Below are 18191 nucleotides of genomic sequence, written 5' to 3'. Positions count from 1 at the left end.
TAAGGGGCGCGCAACGCTGTGTAATTTACATAAATTTCGTACAGAATCTACTAGATGGCGCACTTTCTCATTTGCTCTCTTCTTGCTTGATAATCTCGAGGATTCCATCGTGCATCTCTTTGACAGCCTCAAATTCGGTCAGACCCATCCGCCTCTTATTCGAAATATCGTACACTCCACCTTCGGCCTCGGTGTGCTCGCCTCGCGTCCCCCTCACCTGCAGGTTGAAGCGGCCCGCAATCTCCTCGAGCTCCTCGTAATTCTTCGCCAACTTCGGGACCTTCACGTGAACGGAGGCCCTGATCGTCGTTCCTAGCGGGTGAGATGTAGCTTTCGCGGCGATTATAAAGGGGTGTACCTACCTAAATTAGTGGGGCAGAAGGTGAGATAGCCTAATCTGTCACTTCTCGAGAACTTTAACGACTTTTCGATCAGGTCGACGCCTCCGATTAAACGCCGATAGACTTCGCCCAAGTCCCCCCCTTGCTGCATGGAGATAATTCTGAGGTGATCCTCTTCGTTGCACCACACCAGGAACGTCTTGTTATCATTGTGGAATATCCCACGGCCGGTCGGCCAAAATCTGCACGCGTTAGCCGCCTGAAGGAAGCGATCGCCCTCCTTAAACAAGAAGTGATCGTCGATCAGCTTCTGTTGGTCAGTCTTCGTCATTCCGGTTAAGGGGTAGAATTTCCCCTGGTATTCCCCTTTCAAATTCGAGAGCGCGCTCGACACCTTCCGTTCCATCTCCTTGTACTGGCCTTCGGTAAGGCACGGATTAAACGGGTACCCCTCCAGCGACCTTCCGCACCTGACCCTCGTCGACACGACGAAGCATCCATTGGGATCCACATTCCCTAACAGGCTTACGTCCCCCCAATTCGAAGGTGGGTGCCGGTCCTTCTTCGCGAAGCCCATGTGGTAATCCTCGATGATCGGATCGAAGATGTCGGCGAACACGTCGTACGCCTCGGCGTCGGGCGCGTAGATGCCGACGCCGGAATCGTGATTCTCCAATCCGGACTGTATGCAGTCGAGTAGGGTCGAACCGAAGGAGGTCCGTTTGTTCTTGAGCCTGTCGAAGATCGGCTGAGCCAGGTGCTTCTTTAAAAGCGACTTCGAGGTCGAGCTCGTCAACTTTGCGTATCCCTCCTCGAGCTTCTTCAGAACGGTCGGATCGACGCCGCCCGCGTTTTTACCGCACTTCTTCTCGCATTGATGGCAAGCCCTCGCCATTACGGTAATTCGCAGTGGTCGCAGAATTTTTACGACAATTTGAACTGTCTAAAGTTTGCAAATGACATTATCGTTACGACGGCTACTCGATCGCGTCGATCGTTTATTAGTAGCCAGTGCTCTCTGAAAAAAGATTTTTTCTTCACATTTTCGACCAGGCGTTACTAATTAATTGAGGAAAATCGTCAGTCAGATTATCCAATTAATGAATACAAATTTGATTATTTCAATTAACAATTTATTAAAGTAGCAAGTATCGAAAAAATTGCGACTTCATACTGAAGGGCTCTACCATATCGCCCTATCATCGCGAGGTTGCATGGTGATGATCGCGCCACAGCCGAAATCGCGACATTCTCAGGGGTTTGAAGCAATACAATTCACCAAGGAAAAAAAGACGGAAAATTGGAAAAATAAAACCCCCATCTTTTTCAATAATAATCTGTGATGCCATGGAATTTTATAATACAAAAACTACGCCAATATCCGTCATGCCATGGAATGTCTGCTATAAAACAAATGAAATTCTATCAAAAACTATTATATTTAAAACAGCGAATTCAACATAAAGAAAGACCAAATTACTAAAAACGGTTTTCTATAATATAACAATTTACAATAAATGTTCGAATAAGTCACCACTAACTGCAAGACAGTAACCAAGTCGATCATAAAATCCATTTCGAACTGCTACTAATTGATAACTGGATATCTTTTTGTTTTAAAAAATTCCATGGCATCGCAGATTATTGAAAAAGATGCGGGTTTTAGTTTTCCAATTTTCCGTCTTTATTATGCAAAAAATTGAAAACTAATACGGTTGATTGGCGTAAAAAAATTTTTCTACATAAAACCTTCATACATTTTTGCTCTAAAATAATTTGGGGAGCATGTTATGAATTTATGAATTTTACATTGAAATCCCTATGATGCGTTACCTCGTGCGTTACGCAAGTAACCACCCTGTATAATATACCAAGGTTTCTAAGATCCATGAGTGAGGGAGGCTGTCCAATGCTTTCTTATGTCTATCCATCACATACATAGATTCTTTTTCTGTTTCTTTGCCGATTCCATAATTATTTTATTTAGTAGTAGTTTTTTTTACATCCTCTCGACTCTTTTCGGCAGCCTATTTGCTCAGGAGGTAATAGTAGGTTGTTGTCATCCATGTTGTTTATATATTCTATTGCTTATTGTCTGGGTCATTATCTTGTACTATAGGGTGGGGAGAGGTCTATAGTTTTTTGGACCTTCTGTGTTTTTTTCCTTTATATATAAGAACCTTCGATCATAAGTGAGTATGTATGATCGAAGATAAGAACCTATTGTTCTGCCTGTTGTTAACCATTCTGGGGTACTTTCTGGATTCCTTATGAGTAGATGGAACGTTTTACACATGTGATGTTCATGCAGTGATGTATATTCTTTGATTCAGAAATTTTGTACCATATCCGGTCCCGATAGGGTTCAAACTTTGCACCGTTGAACTATATGACACATGTAACAAGCCTATTGAAAATTATTATTTATTTAATGAGTCAAATTCACGTTCTCCGCTTTTCTAGATCCGCTGTACCTACACGCGCTTTATTACCTAATGTAGGGAATGATATATTGCAATGCTATTTTATTTGCAGATGATTTGAAAATGTATGTAATAATGATGGTTTACTTTTTTTACAATAGCAAATAAATGAACTACAAATGGGCATCATATTAATCATACCCAAGTTAACAATATTCGTTTAAGTTAAAGATTTTGCTGTCCATTTTGATCCTAAATTAACTTTCATAGATGAATTATATAATTCGTCATTAAAAACGTTAGGTATTATAATGCGCATGTATATGTAAATCACATAGGTACTTAAAAATATTATAGCTGTTAAAAAACTATTTTTCCATTTTATAAGAAATAAATTAGTACATTGTTCTCTAATATCTAATTGTCAATTCAGCAAATTTGTTGTTCTTTCATCGTTGTTATTTATTGTTAATGTTTAATTAACTTCTTATTTAGTATTGGTCACTATAGAAACCGTGGTACTAGGTATATTTAAGTTAATAATTATGTGGCGTTATCTATTATAACAAAGAAACATGGCATAAGACCTCAACAGTCGTAGCCAAAATCTATAAAACAAAATAAATAATAATAACAAAACATATATAAAAAATCAAAAAAGGAACGATACAAAGAATCTAACCAGATAAAAGCAGACAACTATTAAAATGTTCAACAAAAGTGAAAAACAATTTTATTAAAAACTTAAAGCAAGCCTGAGCCTCCGATGTCTTTGTAGTCAGGGGTGTCGTAGGTAATGAAACACGATGACTACAAAATTCAGTCGACTTCTGTTTCTCATCTCATCTACTGTTCGCCCATAGCGTAGGTTCCTCCATCAGCTCATATTGTTCACCCGTAACGTAGGATTGTCTTTTTGACATCTGGGGCCGTAACTGTTAAAATCTGTCAATAAAAGTCGCTGACGCGAACCTTCATGTCCTTCAACCGCGGCAAGAGGAGTTCGAAAAATTCCGCTTTATGTGATGGTTTAGTTCGTCTATCTTCTCCATTCGATTTCTATGAGTTCAAGGATCGGCGCTATTGAATATGAGCCTGATTAAAAGTCGTGTTTCAGATTTATTCAGATTCTTCGTATCTTGTTTTGTATTAAGGTAATTTACGACGGGGCGCTTGCTCTAAGCGCAATTTGGGCATGCTATGCGTGTAGGCTTTGTCTGATCGTGTAATTGCTGCATAATTGGACAACCGGCTTTGACCAGGAGGTGAGATCGCATTCCCGCACTACCCGTGGGAATTGTATGGACGATAATCGATAGATTAGTCGTGGGTCTCATAGGGTCAGCTGGCTCTGGGTGCGGAATAGGGGGACGAACTTGCTCGTGAAGGCAGACAGGCTCCCTCCTTTGTTAGAGCCGGAATTAAAAACATGGATGACCAGTCAATGCTATTAGGCTCAGTGGTAACAAGCAACTGGACTGTCTGGGTCATCCAAGCTTCTCGAAATTGAATAGAAGCCAGATTAGGAAGATCATCGGTGTCCTTACGGAACACTGATTGATGGCCAACTCTTGTAGAAGAGCCCATGGGCAGGTTCTGTGGCGAGCCAGATGAAACTACCGAGCATGTGGATTGTGCCTGACCTTGCGACGTCTTGGTCAGAGATGGCTATCTGGAACCGGGGAGGGTGAAGCAACTTATTCTCTAAACCTAGTGCCTAGTAGGCAATGGGCCTTTGGTGTGCCTAAGTACTCCTTGTCGGGCTCCCCTGTGAATAGAGACCCTGTATACACATAAGAAACTGTTAGGGATTTTTTACTTTAGTTGTAACAGTTGGTACCAAAATTTGGTAGTGACTTCTAAAGTCCTAACCTCAACTTTATTTTCAAAATGTTAAATTCTCTCGTACGTAGATCATTATTGAGAAAAGTCCCCGTGCAACCGATAATTTTGCCTGTAGCCCATCTGTCACTGGAAACACAACCTCTGGAACGGTTGCAATCTTTTCGCACTTCCGAAAACAACCCGTTAAACCACTCGGATGACCACATCGGGCAGTTCTACACCATCCCATCGGAACACAAAAAGAAGCTATTCCTTTATGGAGGACTACCCAGATCGTACGACACTCAGACGAAAACCTTCAACGAATCGTGCCTAATGATTCGAAAACCCTCCGTAGACGTTATCAACTGCTTAAGGCACGTCGACTACTCAAAGCCCGCGGTACGTTTCATCCTGTACGGCAAAAAGGGCCAGGGTAAAAGTCTGTCGTTGGCACACATAATTCACTATGGCTACTCGGCCGGATTTCTCATAGTACACGTGCCTTGGGTCGGCGGTTGGCTGCGAAGATGCCAAGAGTCTAGCATATCCGAGTTCAAGCCGGGCTGTATCGACACAAACTTGGACGCGGCTGCCTGGTTAGTTCACTTTAAACACCAAAACTCGCACTTACTCGACAATCCTGATCTGCGAACGACGCAGGATCACGTCTGGAGCAAACGCGAGTCTACACCGAAGGATGTGCCGCTCGGCGAGCTCGTCGATCACGGAATTAACAGGATTAAGTTCGCATCGCAGTGCATCGTCGTGCTCGCCGAGGAGATTAAGCAGTTGTCCAGAGAAGGAAAGTGTAAAACTCTAGTCGTCGTCGACGGATTTAACGGGTTTTTCTACCCAAACACCCGGATTCTCACGGAGAAGAAGGAGGTGGTGCATCCCAAGAATGTTACGGTCACCGAGGCATTTCTCAACCTTAGTAGGTTTGACTGGAAGAACGGAGCCGCGGTCGTGACGGTCGACGAATTGGCGATTGCAGAAAAGGATCACATCAGCCACTTCCCCCGGTTCGTATTCTGCGGAGTTTTACGGGTTTTGTACCGGTTTTTCAGGTACTTGCTGGGCCGCGACGGTTTCGAGCACATGGATCCGTTTGTGCCGGTCGCGGTACCGACCTACACGAAGTTGGAGTTTACGAGTTGCATGGATTACTATCGCGAACGGCGATGGGTGCTCCCCCTCGATGGCCAGGATGAGGAGTTACAGTTTCTCAGCGCGATGAATCCGTATCGTCTTATGCTGTTGTGCAATTCGGTTTAGAATTAGCTAATTTAAGGAAATATACAGATTCTTTTAATGGGCGCATTTTTGGGGGGTGGTGTAGGGGGAGGTTGCCACTGAATGGAGTACTCCCCAGTATATGAAGATGAAAGGAATATTTTCCATTCCTAGGTGTATGGCCCACTCTGATGCTACATCATCCATCAGTGTGTGACCTTCTTTTGTTTGGGGTGAAATGATTTTATGGGAGAATGTAGTACGGAAAGGTATGGAATATCCCCATGTATATGAAGGTTTCTCCCATGGAGCATTCCAAAGGAGTAATTCCAAGCGGAAAATGCATAAACAATGCCTTTACTTAAAAACAAAGAATATCATGACTTGAATACATTATTGGAAGATTACGATAAAAAAAAACTTAAACTGTACGTAAAATAACATGCACGCCGGAGTCTGTGAAAACTGGATCGCTAATCTCTCCGACTTTCAAAGCGAACGACGCCTCCTCGAACGGTTTTTGCATGGCACCTTTACCGAACGGTCCCAAATCGCCGCCACGTCGTGCAGAAGAGCAATCGGAATACTTCTGCGCGAGATCGGCGAACGAAGCTTTACCCTGTACGATCTGCTCCCGGTAGGCTAAAAGTGCAACCGTCACAAACTGACCCGGGAAAAGAAACTCACTTAATAGTAAATCTAACGCCTCGTCCTTGGTACGCGTTATATGGTCCTCCCTCCAGGAAGACGGTCGCCTCGAATCCTTGTGTTTGACTAAGAGATGGGAGCACTGGACCTGGTCGGGACCACTGGACGGTACTGCTTCGGCGGGCTTGTCCGGGACGTCCCACTGGGATTTTTTCGTGTAAATATTTAAGTAGTAGTGCTGACCTGCAAGAATGTTAGGTTAGAATTTCAAATTTCCAAATTTTGCCGAAGAAGTGGAGAGGTGGACTGATTTTATTGCACGTTTTACTCAAAAATAGTCAAGAACTAACCGGTGGACCGGCTTAGTTGTTTTTTCCAACCCGGTGGAAGTTGCTCATCGTCCGCCATTTTGACAGGAGAAGTCAATAGGGCTTGTGGCTCACTTCAAGCCAAACTTACAATCACAGAACTCAAAAAAATCGTTGGCGTATGATTTCAAATACCGGGTAGTGGGGGTAGAGCGACAAAGTTCAGAAAAGGATCACGACATTGCTTAGGTTCGAATCTTGGATTGACCATTATTGTCCTTACTGTTGATTAAACGGCAGAGCAAAGCGATGCCAGCCTTTTAGGGGAATCAATGTTGTCTGTCTGTCTGTCAATACGACAACTGGCAAACGTTTGGACCGATTTGGTGCAAACTTTGCACAGGAAAATGAATCAAGGAGGATTTTCAAAGAATACACAAAAGTTGAAAAGGCTGAATGGAATCGAGGAAGTTGATTAAACTGCAAGAGATGAAGTAGTGAAAGAATTAGGAAAATCCGAAGTAGTAAATGAAGCCGTAATTGGATTGACAAACGGTAACCCTCTATCTTTTCAGTATCCAACGTTTTTGATAACTACAAAATGCTTTGAGTGCGAGCTGAGGGGGAACAGAATTTTGGAGGAAATCTTTAAAATCATTTTCTGAAAAGAAACCAGTTTCTATTGTGGGCGTGGCTCGTTTTACACTGTTGCCACGTCTAAAATTAGCTACTACTAAAATGATGTCAATTGTCAGGGCGTTTCGGGTTTAACCCCACCTGTAATTTACGTACCCCCCCAAAATGTGTCATACATAATTGGATTTTAAAAGCCGATTAATTAATTATTCGGTAGAAAACATTGCGAAATGCTCCAAAGGGTGGGCTTTGCATAATTTTAATGATGAGACCTTTTCAACAGTAAGCAAACACGGATCCGCCGAATTGTGCATGGCCCAATGGGGAATGCCTGTGAAACAGTCCCCCATGGGCTGCATGAGAGATGGGTAGCTGCATGGGTCGCTGCACACCCTGCTCGGATACCGCAAGCAAATTTTTCGGGTTCTCGAATCATGACTTCGCAAATCTCATCGACGAGGTCTGTCAGTGCGTCCGCACGTTTTTGTTTTTTTTAACGCATGTTTTCCAGAGCTCGTACGAAGGTAACCAAAGGTAAGTAGGCGGGTAGTTTTACAGCTCTTACAGAATTTCATGCTTTACGGATGCAGCTGTTTTCTATTACGCATTTTCAACAAGCGAAAAGAACACAAGGCTCCAAAGGTGAGCCAAGTTTCGGAACCAACCCCTGAACTAATCCGTAGCCATTTTCAGAAGCCAGTCCTGGAATTTGTCGAAGGAATTTTTAACCCAGTAGGCGATTCGTACTGTAGACTAAATGAATCTCATCTTCCTAGTAGTAGGTGGGGTTTATTTTCTCAGTTTGGAACCCTCTCCGTTAATCTCCGATGCTTTCAGTTCGTACAACAGTCGCGATATTCCAATGCAATGTTTAGATGTACGCGCTCTAATGGCTCATACCACAACGTCAACACCCGCCAGCTCACTAGACCTCGAATGGGAACATGAAGCTTTACCCCCTTCCGTAATTGGGGACCCCTCTACAAATTCGTGGTACGTTTTCTCGAGGCTGTCGAGATCATTTTAGAACCGTTTCTCAGGGCAATCCTACCGGAGGAGTGTACGGAATCGAGCACCCAACACATTCACGGCTGCAACTCCGACTGGTCGCGGGTCTCCTCGGCCGACTCCCTCGAGTGGGACAACGTTCAGAACTCCCTACACGCCAGCCCTCCGATATCCGACGTGGACACGGATACGCAACTTTTACTCGGCGAAATCGAGCGACTAACGTCGGAGGCCCTAAAGGAGACAGGGCAAAATTTAATTAGCTGATATGTCTCGTCGGATGTTTTAGAAATTGATGTTTAGAATGCAGGGGGGCGGGGGACCACAAATTTCACTCGGTTCTTTACGGTTTTCTTCCAGTTTTAAACATCTGCAAACCAAGTATCTTGATCTTGCAAATTTTTAAAATTCTGAACTGTACTGTTTAATTTTGATTGTCATTTGTCAAAACAATGGAGAGGTGGTTTCCCTTTTCGTGTAGGTGGTAATATCTTTGAGGCGATTATTGAGCCAAGGGGGGGAGGGAGTTATTTTTGGTACTGATTTATTACAAACATATTTTTGGGTATGTAGCTTAACGGAACGCACCTTTCATTTCTCTCACACCTCACACACATTTACACACAAAATATTGAAAAATCTGTGATTTAATCTTAATTTTTGTAACGAAAACGTTTAGAGTAACGAAAGTTTTGTAACATTTCAGACATATCACTCCCAATTTTTTTCATTGCGTTGTAAAGCTACGTCGGGTGCTGAATTTATTAAGATGTGATCGGCGGCAATTCTTTGGATCGAAGACAGGGTTGTTGTTAGGGGGGGGGGACCAAGAATTTGCTTTAGTAGTGTGGCCTTTATCGCTTGTTTCCTTTTCGAGAAGTTTATTTAAAACATGTTTGTATATACACGATTTCATGTTAACATATCAATCACCGCATGTAAGAGAAATAAAGTTATAGAAGTAAAGTGTCTAAGTCGAAGTTCGAGTAACAGCGGAATTCGTTCGCTAAATTATTCCTGTGCGACGGACGAAAACTTGACGCTTTTACGTGTAGTAGTCGTTCGGCCAAATCCGACATCACCTCCCCTACAAAACAAACAATTAGGTGAAGTCATGGTCTGTGGCTTCTTGAAATTTAGTTTGATTAAGGCATTATACACAAAATTTATTCTATGTGTATTGTTTTTCCTCATGTCTACTTTTAAATGGCAGCTTCTGAAGAGCGCCTAATTTTATGCAACTAAAATAACTTCTTAAAACAAACAAATATCTGGCTTGCCAGATCTTTATTTGTTTTAAGAAGTTATCTTGGTTGCATAACATTCAGGAGCTGTCATTTAAAAGTAGACATAAGGCAAAACAATCCCTAATTACTGTACATGAAATTAGCATGTATCTTTTTGAGAATTAAATAACTATACTGCAGTTTGGGGGATGGACCTGTACAAAGAATCACGTCATTTTTCGCCAAGAACTTGACGGTGACCGCCACTTTCGTCAGGCAATCCTCGGAGAGAAAAGGCGGATCGGCGATTACCAAATCGAACCCTTTGGAAAACTCTTTTGGCACGTCCAGAGGCGATTTATAGTCGTAACGCGTGAACCTTGCACCGCACACCTTCGAGAAGCGATCGTCGTATTCAAACAGCCTAACTAAACGGATTTATAGTTAGGCGTTGAGGGTTGAGGCTACTCACGGACCGTCGCACGTCGAGTTCTCTCGAAATCGGTTGAATAACGTCGGGCACGAAATTAGCGCGATACGACCGTCGGGGCCTACTCGTTTTAGTCCGACGTCGACTAATACGTTCGTCGTTTTAGCGTCGTACCAGAACTGGCTCAGTTGCTGTGAGAAGTCGGTGTAGTTTACGGCACGAGAGGTGAACAACATACCCAATCTTCGGCGATTTCTGTCGGTGTGTCCGCTTGCAGTTGGGCCTCCTTGGCGTTTTGCTCGTTGTAAAATTCCTGGAGCGCCAGAAAGGTTTCCGCCGACAGCTGCGGAGGGTCGTCGTCCTCGACGGGCTGAAGCATTTTTTGTTTTCAAATTTGAAGTTTTGAGGTTAAGGATAATGTGAGGTTAGGTAACATACAGGGTGTTAAATTGCATAGGATGTTTTAAAAAAATTGAACTTGGTCACCTTTGATGGCCATGCGATGGTTTGATACTATGCTATACAATTCTGAGGAGTTACTCACAGTTATCGAGATTTGCGGTTCTCTCTATAGAGTTCCCAGTTGGTTATTCTCGGATCCAATGTCTTAACGAATATATCTATGGTCAGATAGCGATGGATATTGGCATCGGCAACTAAAGGCGACTATCAAGAGCCCTCCTGGACAAAGATTTTCTCATCCGTCTTACAAGGAATCGTGTAGTATGGAAAGATCTTCATGGAACCGATGCGGTGATGGCGTGCGGGAGGAAAATAAGAGCCGAGATTCACCAATCGCAGTTCCGCTACCAGCAAAACGGGTAACGAAGAAGAGAGTGAGATTAGCAGAACCATTACGAAGATCAGAGAGGTTGCAAAACTACAAATTGATTCCGACCATCCTATATCTTTTATTACTGGCGAGGTGAAGGAAACACACGAGAAAAACGAAGGCAAATGAAGCGTGTCGAGATTTAGATCAGTGAAATGTTTTCAGAAGAATGAAAAGGAGCGAAGAAGGCTTGAAGGAGTGGTGTCATGGTGACGGGAAAAAGAGGCACTTGTGAAGTAGTGTGTATAAACGAAGAAACTAGATACGAAATATCCTACCCCCCTCCCAGGAACATCTCTCATCACTTTGAGGATATTTTTAGGGGAAAGGTGTTCCGTATCAGCACGGACGTGAAAGTGGCGCAAAAAATATGTGAAGGAGGAAGCATAAAGATGAAACGTGCCTAATTGGAAGACGATTGGGTGACCATGGTTTGAGGAAGACATGACGAAGGTGTTTAGGAGACGCGAAGGAGATGAAAGCAGAGTCGCTAGGAAGTGTTGAAGCAATCATTGGGCAAAATGGCTTCATAGGAAACATGAAGAACACTTAAGTGAATGGAGAGAGGTGTAGAGGCTCTGAAATTAAGCTGAAGGTGTGAAGAAAACGTGACCCAAAGGGTGGAAATAAAAGTTTGAAGGAGGCGTGGAGGTTGCGTACGTGATTTAAATCAGACATGAAGGGGTGGTGTTGGAGGTAGATCAGGGATATAGATGAGAACTGTGGAAATGAGATGATATACACATTGGAGACGTAAAGAGGATTTTTTTAATATTTTCACCCAAGGGTATACCTATGATGAATTTAAAGAAGATTCTTTTGTTTGCGAATTGAGAAATTGGTATTTACCGACTTCAATTTTGCATTCACAACGACCGCAAATTACGTAAGAATGATGAAACGACGCAGGTGCCGATGAAGAAGATCAAGGCCTCGTCTGTCCACCGATTGAGCGGAGGTGAAAGTGTCGCTTCTTCATATTGTGTTCTGCATCCGACGAAGAACCGCGTAAAAATGAAGACTTGCTGTTCACTTTTCGTAGTTGCACTTTTTCTTCAGACCGGCGGTAAGCTTTTGCTCTCTTTTCTTTACCTCCGCATCTTTGGCATAATTTTTAATTGGGTCATTTTAAGTAAGCTACGCACGTTTGAGGAAATAATTAAATGTCAAGGCGACGGAATATTTGAATGCCAAATGACAATTCCCAATCAGAGAAAGTGTGTAAAGTTCGAGATTGTGTAATGCATTTCAGCTCAACAAAATCCATACTTCAACACGAGAAATTCACCCCCAGCTCCATCGATCACATGTCCCGAGAAAACTGGACGCTTTGCCACATCCCAATGTGACGCGTAAGTAACCCCAAGTACCACCCCCATCCACTAATTACTAAGTGTAGCTATATAGAATGTGAGGATGGCAAAGGTGAAGAGAAACTGTGCCCAGATGGTCTCTTATTCAACCCAGCCCTCGGCATCTACCACCAGCCTTGCCAGTACCCGGTTGAGGTCGACTGTAGCGGAAGAGAGGCAACACGTACGTACCCCACCCCAATAACCCAACCAAATCACCCTCGCCCAACGTTTCAGAGCCGCCACAAAGCACGGAGGAATGCCCGCATCGGTACGGCTATTTCCGCATCGGAGACGCCGCCAACTGCGGCCAATTCAAAAACTGCGTCGACGGACGCGCGTACGTCTTTGACTGTCCCGAGGGTCTCGCGTTCGACGAGCAAAGCTTGAGATGCGACTGGCCCGACCAGGTGTCCAGCTGCGACGCGGAAGGTGAGCGCGCGCGCCCGCTTCCTTGGCGAGAATCTTGACGCGTCGATTGTTTCAGCCTACCTCGGATTCACCTGTCCGCCGGGGGCGGCCCGGGGAGACTTCGACGATAACAGCTACACGACGTTCAGATCGGCGGACTGTCATCACTACTACATTTGCGTCAATTCGCGACCGCGTCTTTACAACTGCGGCAAGGGACGCGCGTTTAACGAGCTGATAAACGCGTGCGACGGGGCGGAGAACGTAACCGGGTGCGCGTCGGCGACGGAACGGCCGCATTACACAACGAACGCTTTACGCTTTTAAAGATTTGTGTTGAGTTCAGTTGTTGAGTCAGTTGAGCTTCAAAACACACGCTCACGCTTTCACGTAGAGTTGGTCTGGCGCAATATAAAGAGCAATTTAATTTCGTTAATAAATATACCTAATTTTTAATTGTTTAAAAGCCCAAACGCGAGCCTAGCTTCAAAGCGGGCCTCCTAGAAAACTTTGGGAAAAGATTGTGGAAGTTCTGGGGTAGTCCCAGAGTATCTCGAGTGCTTTTCAAGAACTTTATACCTTATTGCGAAAGTAATTGAGAGCGTCTTGTGAACATTGTTCTGAACTTCATTTTATATCGTGTTCCACGGCCCATTCGAAATAAGAATGACAGATGTCATTAGAATGCACAATCGTCTGATTCACTTTATCTGCCCTTGCGGTTAAAAAGCGACTGGGCTTACTCATTCAAACCTATTAAATTGTTAATTTCTATATCACAGACTAAATTCCTTGCGAACACCCTTTACGGCTAAATGCAGGGGTTGCTTTTCGGAGACGTACTCATAGCTCAGAGGACTCGCGCATAGGTAACCTGTGTGAGTATTTAGTAGGTTAGCTGGGCTCTTCGTCCAAAGAGTTTTGAGTTGAGTATCGTAGCCACTGCTGTGTGATACTGGCGTCTATGTTAATACTTCGGACGTCTCTATTCCAACTTTCCTGGGGCTCAACCCTGCCTCTGAGTCCGGCAGCTTGTTTGACTTCTTGGTCATATTCCTGTAGCACATGTGTGGCATAATCCTTATCCCACATGCGGCACAGGCCGTCTGTTGCCCTCAAATTAAATCTCCCCCAACCCCACCCCTCGGGGTACAGTACATACGAAGATTGCGAGGAAGCGAAAAGTCGAAAAGTTTATAATGAAATCGTCGAAGATGTCAGAGAAGCAATAAGGGAAGAATGCTGAAGAATCCGTCGCACCTGAAAAAGATGAACACTTGTTTGTCCAAGGGCTCAATTGGTTGTTTCACCCTGTATATGTTGCTAAAGAGTGAAGCTACATTAGTCACAGACTTCAGTTGTGGTTTAATAATTGTTTATTCTTATTTTTTACTCGTAGGTTTATTCATTTGTTTAAACAATGACATGATGGAGGAAAATGTTTACAGTAAAGTTAAATTGGAGCCATTAGATCTTCCACCCGTCAAGTTAGAAGTTGACGTGAAACTCGAGCAACCACACGAAGACCCTCCAAGAGACGATGTTCTCGCATGTAAATACTGCAATTACAACGCGAAACGCCCATCCTCCCTCCAACTACATCTGCAATTCCACGGCCCCAACGTCGACAAGTTTAAATGTGACCGGTGCGATTTTACAACCTCGCACCAGTTCTTCCTCAACGTTCACAAACTGAAGCACTTCGAGCAGAGGCACGCCTGCAAACGCTGCCAGTTCAGCGCGGTCAGCAAATCGGATCTGCGAGAGCACATGGTGCAGCACGAGTCGGACGTACGTTACAAGTGCAACGATTGCGTCTACGGGACTTACTTCAAGCCCAATTTACAGGCGCACATTTTAAAGCACGTCCTCGCCAGACTGTACAAATGTAAACTGTGTCATTTTAAGACGCAGTCTCACGCGTACTTCGCGCGCCATTGTCACAAGAAGCACAGTGAACCGTATTCCATTTGTAATGCTCGTTTGCAGCAATAAATTGATGCTCAGCAAAATGATAAGCAGCTTTGAAATTACTCTTCTTGGAGCGTAGGACATTGGGACAAGTAAAGTGCCTTACAAAGTAATTTTGAATATAATTGTAATTATGGGGAATGGGATTTTATATTAAAGTAATTGTAAAAACCTAAAGGGAGGTTTCTTTTCAGGTATTTCATACACCTCAGACCCCTTGAAACTTTGAAGGTATAGATTTCCCAGGAAAAAGGTTCTTAAAGACTTTTGTGAGCGCTTGAAGAACCTTGAAGGTTCCTAAATATTTGTAAAGGGCCCAGAATGCTTTATTAAAGAGGGTCTAAGTATCACAATTTTGATTCTTGTCCTTCCACCTTGTCAAGTTCGTTGTGAATTCACACTCGTAGTTGAACAATGTTCACAGTGAAGCAGATGTAACTTTGTGTCGTCTCGCCAGATGGCGTTTTAGATAACCCGGTCCATGGGTGACAAAGGGGCATAAGCTACATTTGAATGCGCTTAGATGGTGCTCACTGTGTGCCGTTAAGTTGTCCTTTGTGTTACTCAAATACACGCACTTGTCACACTTATACAAGGGATGCGACAGTTGTACTGCCAGTCTCCTGCTCCAATTATGGTCGGAGATACAATGCGACACAAGACACTTTCTCAAGTGGCTAACATAATCGCACTCTCCACATTTAAATTCAGAAGTTAAAGGACCATCATTCGCTTGGAAAACCTCCTCGACCTGTTCAATTTTTGTGCCATTCAGCTCCAGAACTTCGTCCTCCTTGTCCAGTTCGACTTTAATGACGAGCATGTTTTTTGATCACTAAATAAATTATTTTTTTATACAACATAACCTCTTGACAAATGGACATTAGAACTACGTCAATAATAATTTTGGCCTACGATGTAGAACTACTGTCATTATACAGCGTGTTACATATTATAAGTATGTAAAAAAAATTGGGTGGGAGAGATGATCAAATCGAGCGCTTTCCCCCAAACAAATTTAGACTAGAGGTGTTAGATAATATACTCGCTCAACTCCCCTAATTGGGGGAAACATAACTAACTGGCATGTATCAGACGAGACCTCGCACTCTCGGACCACGAAAGCATAAGGTTTGAGATAAAGGCGCCAAGACTCAAGGTCTCACAACTTTATTAAAAAAGTCTACGTATCACAATTTCGCCTGTGTATCTTGAGATGATTCTTAAGGCAGTGCTTCCACTTGGTCTCGAAATCGCACAACTCGCACTTATGCCCGGACGAGTTATGCTTCGTTTGGTGCTGGTACAAATTCGCCTTTCTTCTCGTACTGTAAGCGCATTTTTCGCACTTAAACTCCTCGCCGGATTCCTTATGCACGATCGAGTGCAGTTTAAGATAATGCCTCAGTTTCGTCGTGTAATCGCAGAGGTGACACTTGTAGCACGTAGTCGTGGTGTGTTTCAGAATGTGTGACCGTAAGCTGTCTTTTCTGTGGGTTAAAAAGTTACACTTGGCGCACTGGTAGCTTGGTTTGGATACGTTGTGAATTGCGATGTGTCGCATGAAGTACTGTTTTAATTTCGTTGTGTAATCGCAATGTTCACATTTGTAATCCACACTTGTGGGGTTGTGTCTAACGTTGTGTTGTGTGATGTTGTTCTTCCACCTTGTCTGGTAGTCACACTGGTCGCACTTGTACTTGTAGGTCGTGGAGCTATGGATTATCAAGTGTTTGCTTAGGCTTTTTTTCCATTTTGTTGTGAATTCGCATTGATCACACTGGTAATTGTTGCCGGGTGGATTATTGTGGCTTAGTAAGTGAGCTTGAAGACTACTCTTTGATTTGACCATGTAGTCACAATGTTCACAGTGAAGCAGTTGCAAGTTTGTGTGTCTTGCCAGGTGACGTTTTAGAGAGGACTGTCGATTGGCGACAAAAGGACACAAGGTACATTTGAAATTTCTGCGAACATGGCGCTCACTGTGTGTCATTAAGTTGTCTTTCGTGTTACTCACATACGCACACTTGTCACACTTATACAAGGGATGCGACAGTTGTACTGCCAGTGTCCTGCTCCAATTATGATCGGAAATGCAATGCGATACGAGACACTGTCTTAAATGGCTAACATAATCGCACTCTCCACATTTAAATTCGAAAGGTAAAGGACTATTCGCTTGGAAAATTTGGTCGCTACTGTTCAGGGAGAAATTCAGATCTGCCAAATTTGGTTCCGTCTTGACCACATGTTCGATTTTTGTGCCATTCAGCTCCAGAACTTCGTCCTCCTCCTTCAGTTCGAGTTTTATGGCGAGCATGTTTTTTGGTAAATAAACCAAACACTTGACTAAAGGACATTACAACTACGTCAGTAGTTTTGACCTACTAAACAGAACTACTATGTCCATGAACTTAGCAGAGCAACGTCAGCAGAACACAATCAAGGGCTTGCATAATTAGGTGCTAATTAAGTGCCCTATTCCCGAATTAAATTAATAAGAAAAAGTGTTTTCCCGAGTCATTTTGGTGCAGTCAATTTTTGGAAAAAAAGGAAGGTTATACACTGCCTTTTTTTGAGGACCGCAAAAAAAATTGTCTCAGATCGACCGGGAAAAAAATTTTCTTATAGAATGTGGCCTGTAGAATCCATAATTTCAAACAGTTCCAAGATTGGGCTACTAGTTCAAAAGTTACAGCCCTTTGAATTTTTTCTAGTCTATAACTTTTGATTGAGAAGTCTGATCGAAAAAGTACAAATTGATTTGGATTCTACGCACCCAAATTAATAAAAAAAAAGTGTTTTCCCGAGAAATTTTGGTGTAGTCGATTTTTGGTAAAAAAGGAAGGTCTCTCGATTTTTGTGCCATTCAGCTCCTGAACTTCGTCCTCCTCCTCCAGTTCGAGTTTTATGGCGAGCATGTTTTTTGGTAAATAAACCAACCACTTGACTAAAGGACATTACAACTACGTCAGTAGTTTTGACCTACTCAACAGAACTACTATGTCCATGAAGCTAGCAGAGCAAGGTCAGCAGAACACAATCAAACATATTGTCAAAGATCTAGTATGATCTTTGATATTGTGTAATTAGGTGCTAATTAGGTGCTAATTAAGTGCCCTATCCCCGAATTAAATGATCCTTTTTTTTAAGTTATTACAAGTTCTTCCAGGTTCATAATTTAAGAAAAGGAGCATTTAATTCTGGGATAGGGCACTTAATTAGCACCTAATTATGCAATATGTTTGATTGTGTTTTGCTGACTTTGCTCTGCTAGGTGCATGGACATAACCCCGCCATAGTCCCACGGGGCGTGCCCGTCCTCGTTGCACATATAGCACCTCGTGGGGCCGGTGCAGTTCTCCCTAATATGGTCCGCCTGGCCACAATTAAGACAGCGTTTCCCGGCACCTTTTCCCAATCTGCACTCGTGTCCTGACTCAAGTCTCAAGTTTTTCGCACTTTTTACTTAAGAACAACAACCACCTAAAGTTGTGCAATGATAAATTTCGTAGAGGTCGCATTAAGTACTTTGAAATAAAAAG

The 18191-nt window shown here is 43.2% G+C and overlaps 8 protein-coding genes across 10 annotated transcripts; 4 read left to right on the top strand and 4 right to left on the bottom strand.

Annotated features, from left to right (window-relative positions):
* On the bottom strand, positions 1 to 1313 carry LOC116181285 (arginine kinase-like). The gene is made up of 2 exons (XM_031501594.1): positions 363 to 1313; positions 1 to 312 (listed from the first exon to the last, which is right to left on the bottom strand). Exons 1-2 carry the CDS (start codon positions 1234 to 1236, stop codon positions 68 to 70), a joined length of 1119 nt encoding a protein of 372 aa, XP_031357454.1. The 5' UTR covers positions 1237 to 1313; the 3' UTR covers positions 1 to 67.
* Positions 1314 to 4602: 3289 nt separating this feature from the next.
* LOC116180468 (28S ribosomal protein S29, mitochondrial) lies at positions 4603 to 5903 on the top strand. Its single transcript, XM_031500466.1, has 2 exons — positions 4603 to 5613; positions 5659 to 5903. Exons 1-2 carry the CDS (start codon positions 4655 to 4657, stop codon positions 5864 to 5866), a joined length of 1167 nt encoding a protein of 388 aa, XP_031356326.1. The 5' UTR covers positions 4603 to 4654; the 3' UTR covers positions 5867 to 5903.
* Positions 5904 to 6163: 260 nt separating this feature from the next.
* On the bottom strand, positions 6164 to 6978 carry LOC116180406 (putative peptidyl-prolyl cis-trans isomerase dodo). The gene is made up of 3 exons (XM_031500377.1): positions 6823 to 6978; positions 6512 to 6715; positions 6164 to 6466 (listed from the first exon to the last, which is right to left on the bottom strand). The coding sequence occupies exons 1-3, from the start codon at positions 6878 to 6880 to the stop codon at positions 6246 to 6248; spliced, it is 483 nt and encodes a 160-aa protein (XP_031356237.1). The 5' UTR covers positions 6881 to 6978; the 3' UTR covers positions 6164 to 6245.
* A 141-nt stretch (positions 6979 to 7119) lies between these two features.
* LOC116180404 lies at positions 7120 to 9390 on the top strand. Of its 2 annotated transcripts, none has more exons than XM_031500373.1 (7): positions 7120 to 7304; positions 7356 to 7876; positions 7928 to 7950; positions 8007 to 8058; positions 8113 to 8198; positions 8254 to 8409; positions 8457 to 9390. In XM_031500373.1, exons 2-7 carry the CDS (start codon positions 7781 to 7783, stop codon positions 8689 to 8691), a joined length of 648 nt encoding a protein of 215 aa, XP_031356233.1. In that variant the 5' UTR covers positions 7120 to 7304; positions 7356 to 7780; the 3' UTR covers positions 8692 to 9390. The 2 variants fall into 2 exon arrangements, with proteins under 2 accessions (XP_031356233.1, XP_031356232.1); XM_031500372.1 differs by having other exon boundaries at positions 7137 to 7304; positions 8110 to 8198.
* LOC116180405 (EEF1A lysine methyltransferase 1) lies at positions 9289 to 10512 on the bottom strand. Of its 2 annotated transcripts, none has more exons than XM_031500376.1 (4): positions 10319 to 10512; positions 10123 to 10271; positions 9866 to 10074; positions 9289 to 9511 (listed from the first exon to the last, which is right to left on the bottom strand). In XM_031500376.1, exons 1-4 carry the CDS (start codon positions 10457 to 10459, stop codon positions 9378 to 9380), a joined length of 633 nt encoding a protein of 210 aa, XP_031356236.1. In that variant the 5' UTR covers positions 10460 to 10512; the 3' UTR covers positions 9289 to 9377. The 2 variants fall into 2 exon arrangements, with proteins under 2 accessions (XP_031356236.1, XP_031356235.1); XM_031500375.1 differs by having other exon boundaries at positions 9866 to 10078; positions 10127 to 10271; positions 10319 to 10508.
* A 1271-nt stretch (positions 10513 to 11783) lies between these two features.
* LOC116180403 (protein obstructor-E-like) lies at positions 11784 to 13131 on the top strand. Its single transcript, XM_031500371.1, has 5 exons — positions 11784 to 11978; positions 12165 to 12264; positions 12312 to 12448; positions 12502 to 12696; positions 12752 to 13131. Exons 1-5 carry the CDS (start codon positions 11828 to 11830, stop codon positions 13000 to 13002), a joined length of 834 nt encoding a protein of 277 aa, XP_031356231.1. The 5' UTR covers positions 11784 to 11827; the 3' UTR covers positions 13003 to 13131.
* Positions 13132 to 14103: 972 nt separating this feature from the next.
* LOC116179972 (zinc finger protein ZFAT-like) lies at positions 14104 to 14670 on the top strand. The gene has a single exon (XM_031499794.1). The coding sequence runs from the start codon at positions 14104 to 14106 to the stop codon at positions 14668 to 14670; it is 567 nt and encodes a 188-aa protein (XP_031355654.1).
* A 1130-nt stretch (positions 14671 to 15800) lies between these two features.
* LOC116180884 (zinc finger protein 43-like) lies at positions 15801 to 16995 on the bottom strand. The gene has a single exon (XM_031501062.1). It carries the CDS (start codon positions 16964 to 16966, stop codon positions 15830 to 15832), a length of 1137 nt encoding a protein of 378 aa, XP_031356922.1. The 5' UTR covers positions 16967 to 16995; the 3' UTR covers positions 15801 to 15829.
* Positions 16996 to 18191: the final 1196 nt, after the last annotated feature.

The sequence above is a fragment of the Photinus pyralis genome, unplaced genomic scaffold (assembly GCF_008802855.1).
Source record: "Photinus pyralis isolate 1611_PpyrPB1 unplaced genomic scaffold, Ppyr1.3 Ppyr1.4_LG9, whole genome shotgun sequence".
Lineage (NCBI taxonomy): Eukaryota > Metazoa > Arthropoda > Insecta > Coleoptera > Lampyridae > Photinus > Photinus pyralis.
The sequence above is the reverse complement of the archived record's forward strand: the minus strand, read 5'-3'. Positions and strand labels throughout refer to the sequence as shown.

Bases quoted from the DNA above. Each gene is read 5' to 3' on its own strand.
- LOC116181285 (XM_031501594.1), bottom strand. From the start codon at position 1,236: ATGGCGAGGGCTTGCCATCAATGCGAGAAGAAGTGCGGTAAAAACGCG. The intron at 313-362 runs GTAGGTACACCC...CTCACCCGCTAG, and splicing joins CTTCTGCCCCACTAATTTAG to GAACGACGATCAGGGCCTCC.
- LOC116180468 (XM_031500466.1), top strand. From the start codon at position 4,655: ATGTTAAATTCTCTCGTACGTAGATCATTATTGAGAAAAGTCCCCGTG. The intron at 5,614-5,658 runs GTTCGTATTCTG...CCGGTTTTTCAG, and splicing joins CACATCAGCCACTTCCCCCG to GTACTTGCTGGGCCGCGACG.
- LOC116180406 (XM_031500377.1), bottom strand. From the start codon at position 6,880: ATGGCGGACGATGAGCAACTTCCACCGGGTTGGAAAAAACAACTAAGC. The intron at 6,716-6,822 runs GTTAGTTCTTGA...ACATTCTTGCAG, and splicing joins ACAACTAAGCCGGTCCACCG to GTCAGCACTACTACTTAAAT. The intron at 6,467-6,511 runs GTGAGTTTCTTT...TTGCACTTTTAG, and splicing joins GGCGTTAGATTTACTATTAA to CCTACCGGGAGCAGATCGTA.
- LOC116180404 (XM_031500372.1), top strand. From the start codon at position 7,781: ATGGGTAGCTGCATGGGTCGCTGCACACCCTGCTCGGATACCGCAAGC. The intron at 7,951-8,006 runs GTAAGTAGGCGG...TTACGGATGCAG, and splicing joins TCGTACGAAGGTAACCAAAG to CTGTTTTCTATTACGCATTT. The intron at 8,199-8,253 runs GTGGGGTTTATT...CGATGCTTTCAG, and splicing joins TCTCATCTTCCTAGTAGTAG to TTCGTACAACAGTCGCGATA.
- LOC116180405 (XM_031500376.1), bottom strand. From the start codon at position 10,459: ATGCTTCAGCCCGTCGAGGACGACGACCCTCCGCAGCTGTCGGCGGAA. The intron at 10,272-10,318 runs GTATGTTGTTCA...GACTTCTCACAG, and splicing joins CAGAAATCGCCGAAGATTGG to CAACTGAGCCAGTTCTGGTA. The intron at 9,512-9,865 runs GTCCATCCCCCA...TTTGTTTTGTAG, and splicing joins TGACGTGATTCTTTGTACAG to GGGAGGTGATGTCGGATTTG.
- LOC116180403 (XM_031500371.1), top strand. From the start codon at position 11,828: ATGAAGAAGATCAAGGCCTCGTCTGTCCACCGATTGAGCGGAGGTGAA. The intron at 11,979-12,164 runs GTAAGCTTTTGC...AATGCATTTCAG, and splicing joins ACTTTTTCTTCAGACCGGCG to CTCAACAAAATCCATACTTC. The intron at 12,449-12,501 runs GTACGTACCCCA...CCAACGTTTCAG, and splicing joins TAGCGGAAGAGAGGCAACAC to AGCCGCCACAAAGCACGGAG.
- LOC116179972 (XM_031499794.1), top strand. From the start codon at position 14,104: ATGGAGGAAAATGTTTACAGTAAAGTTAAATTGGAGCCATTAGATCTT.
- LOC116180884 (XM_031501062.1), bottom strand. From the start codon at position 16,966: ATGCTCGCCATAAAACTCGAACTGAAGGAGGAGGACGAAGTTCTGGAG.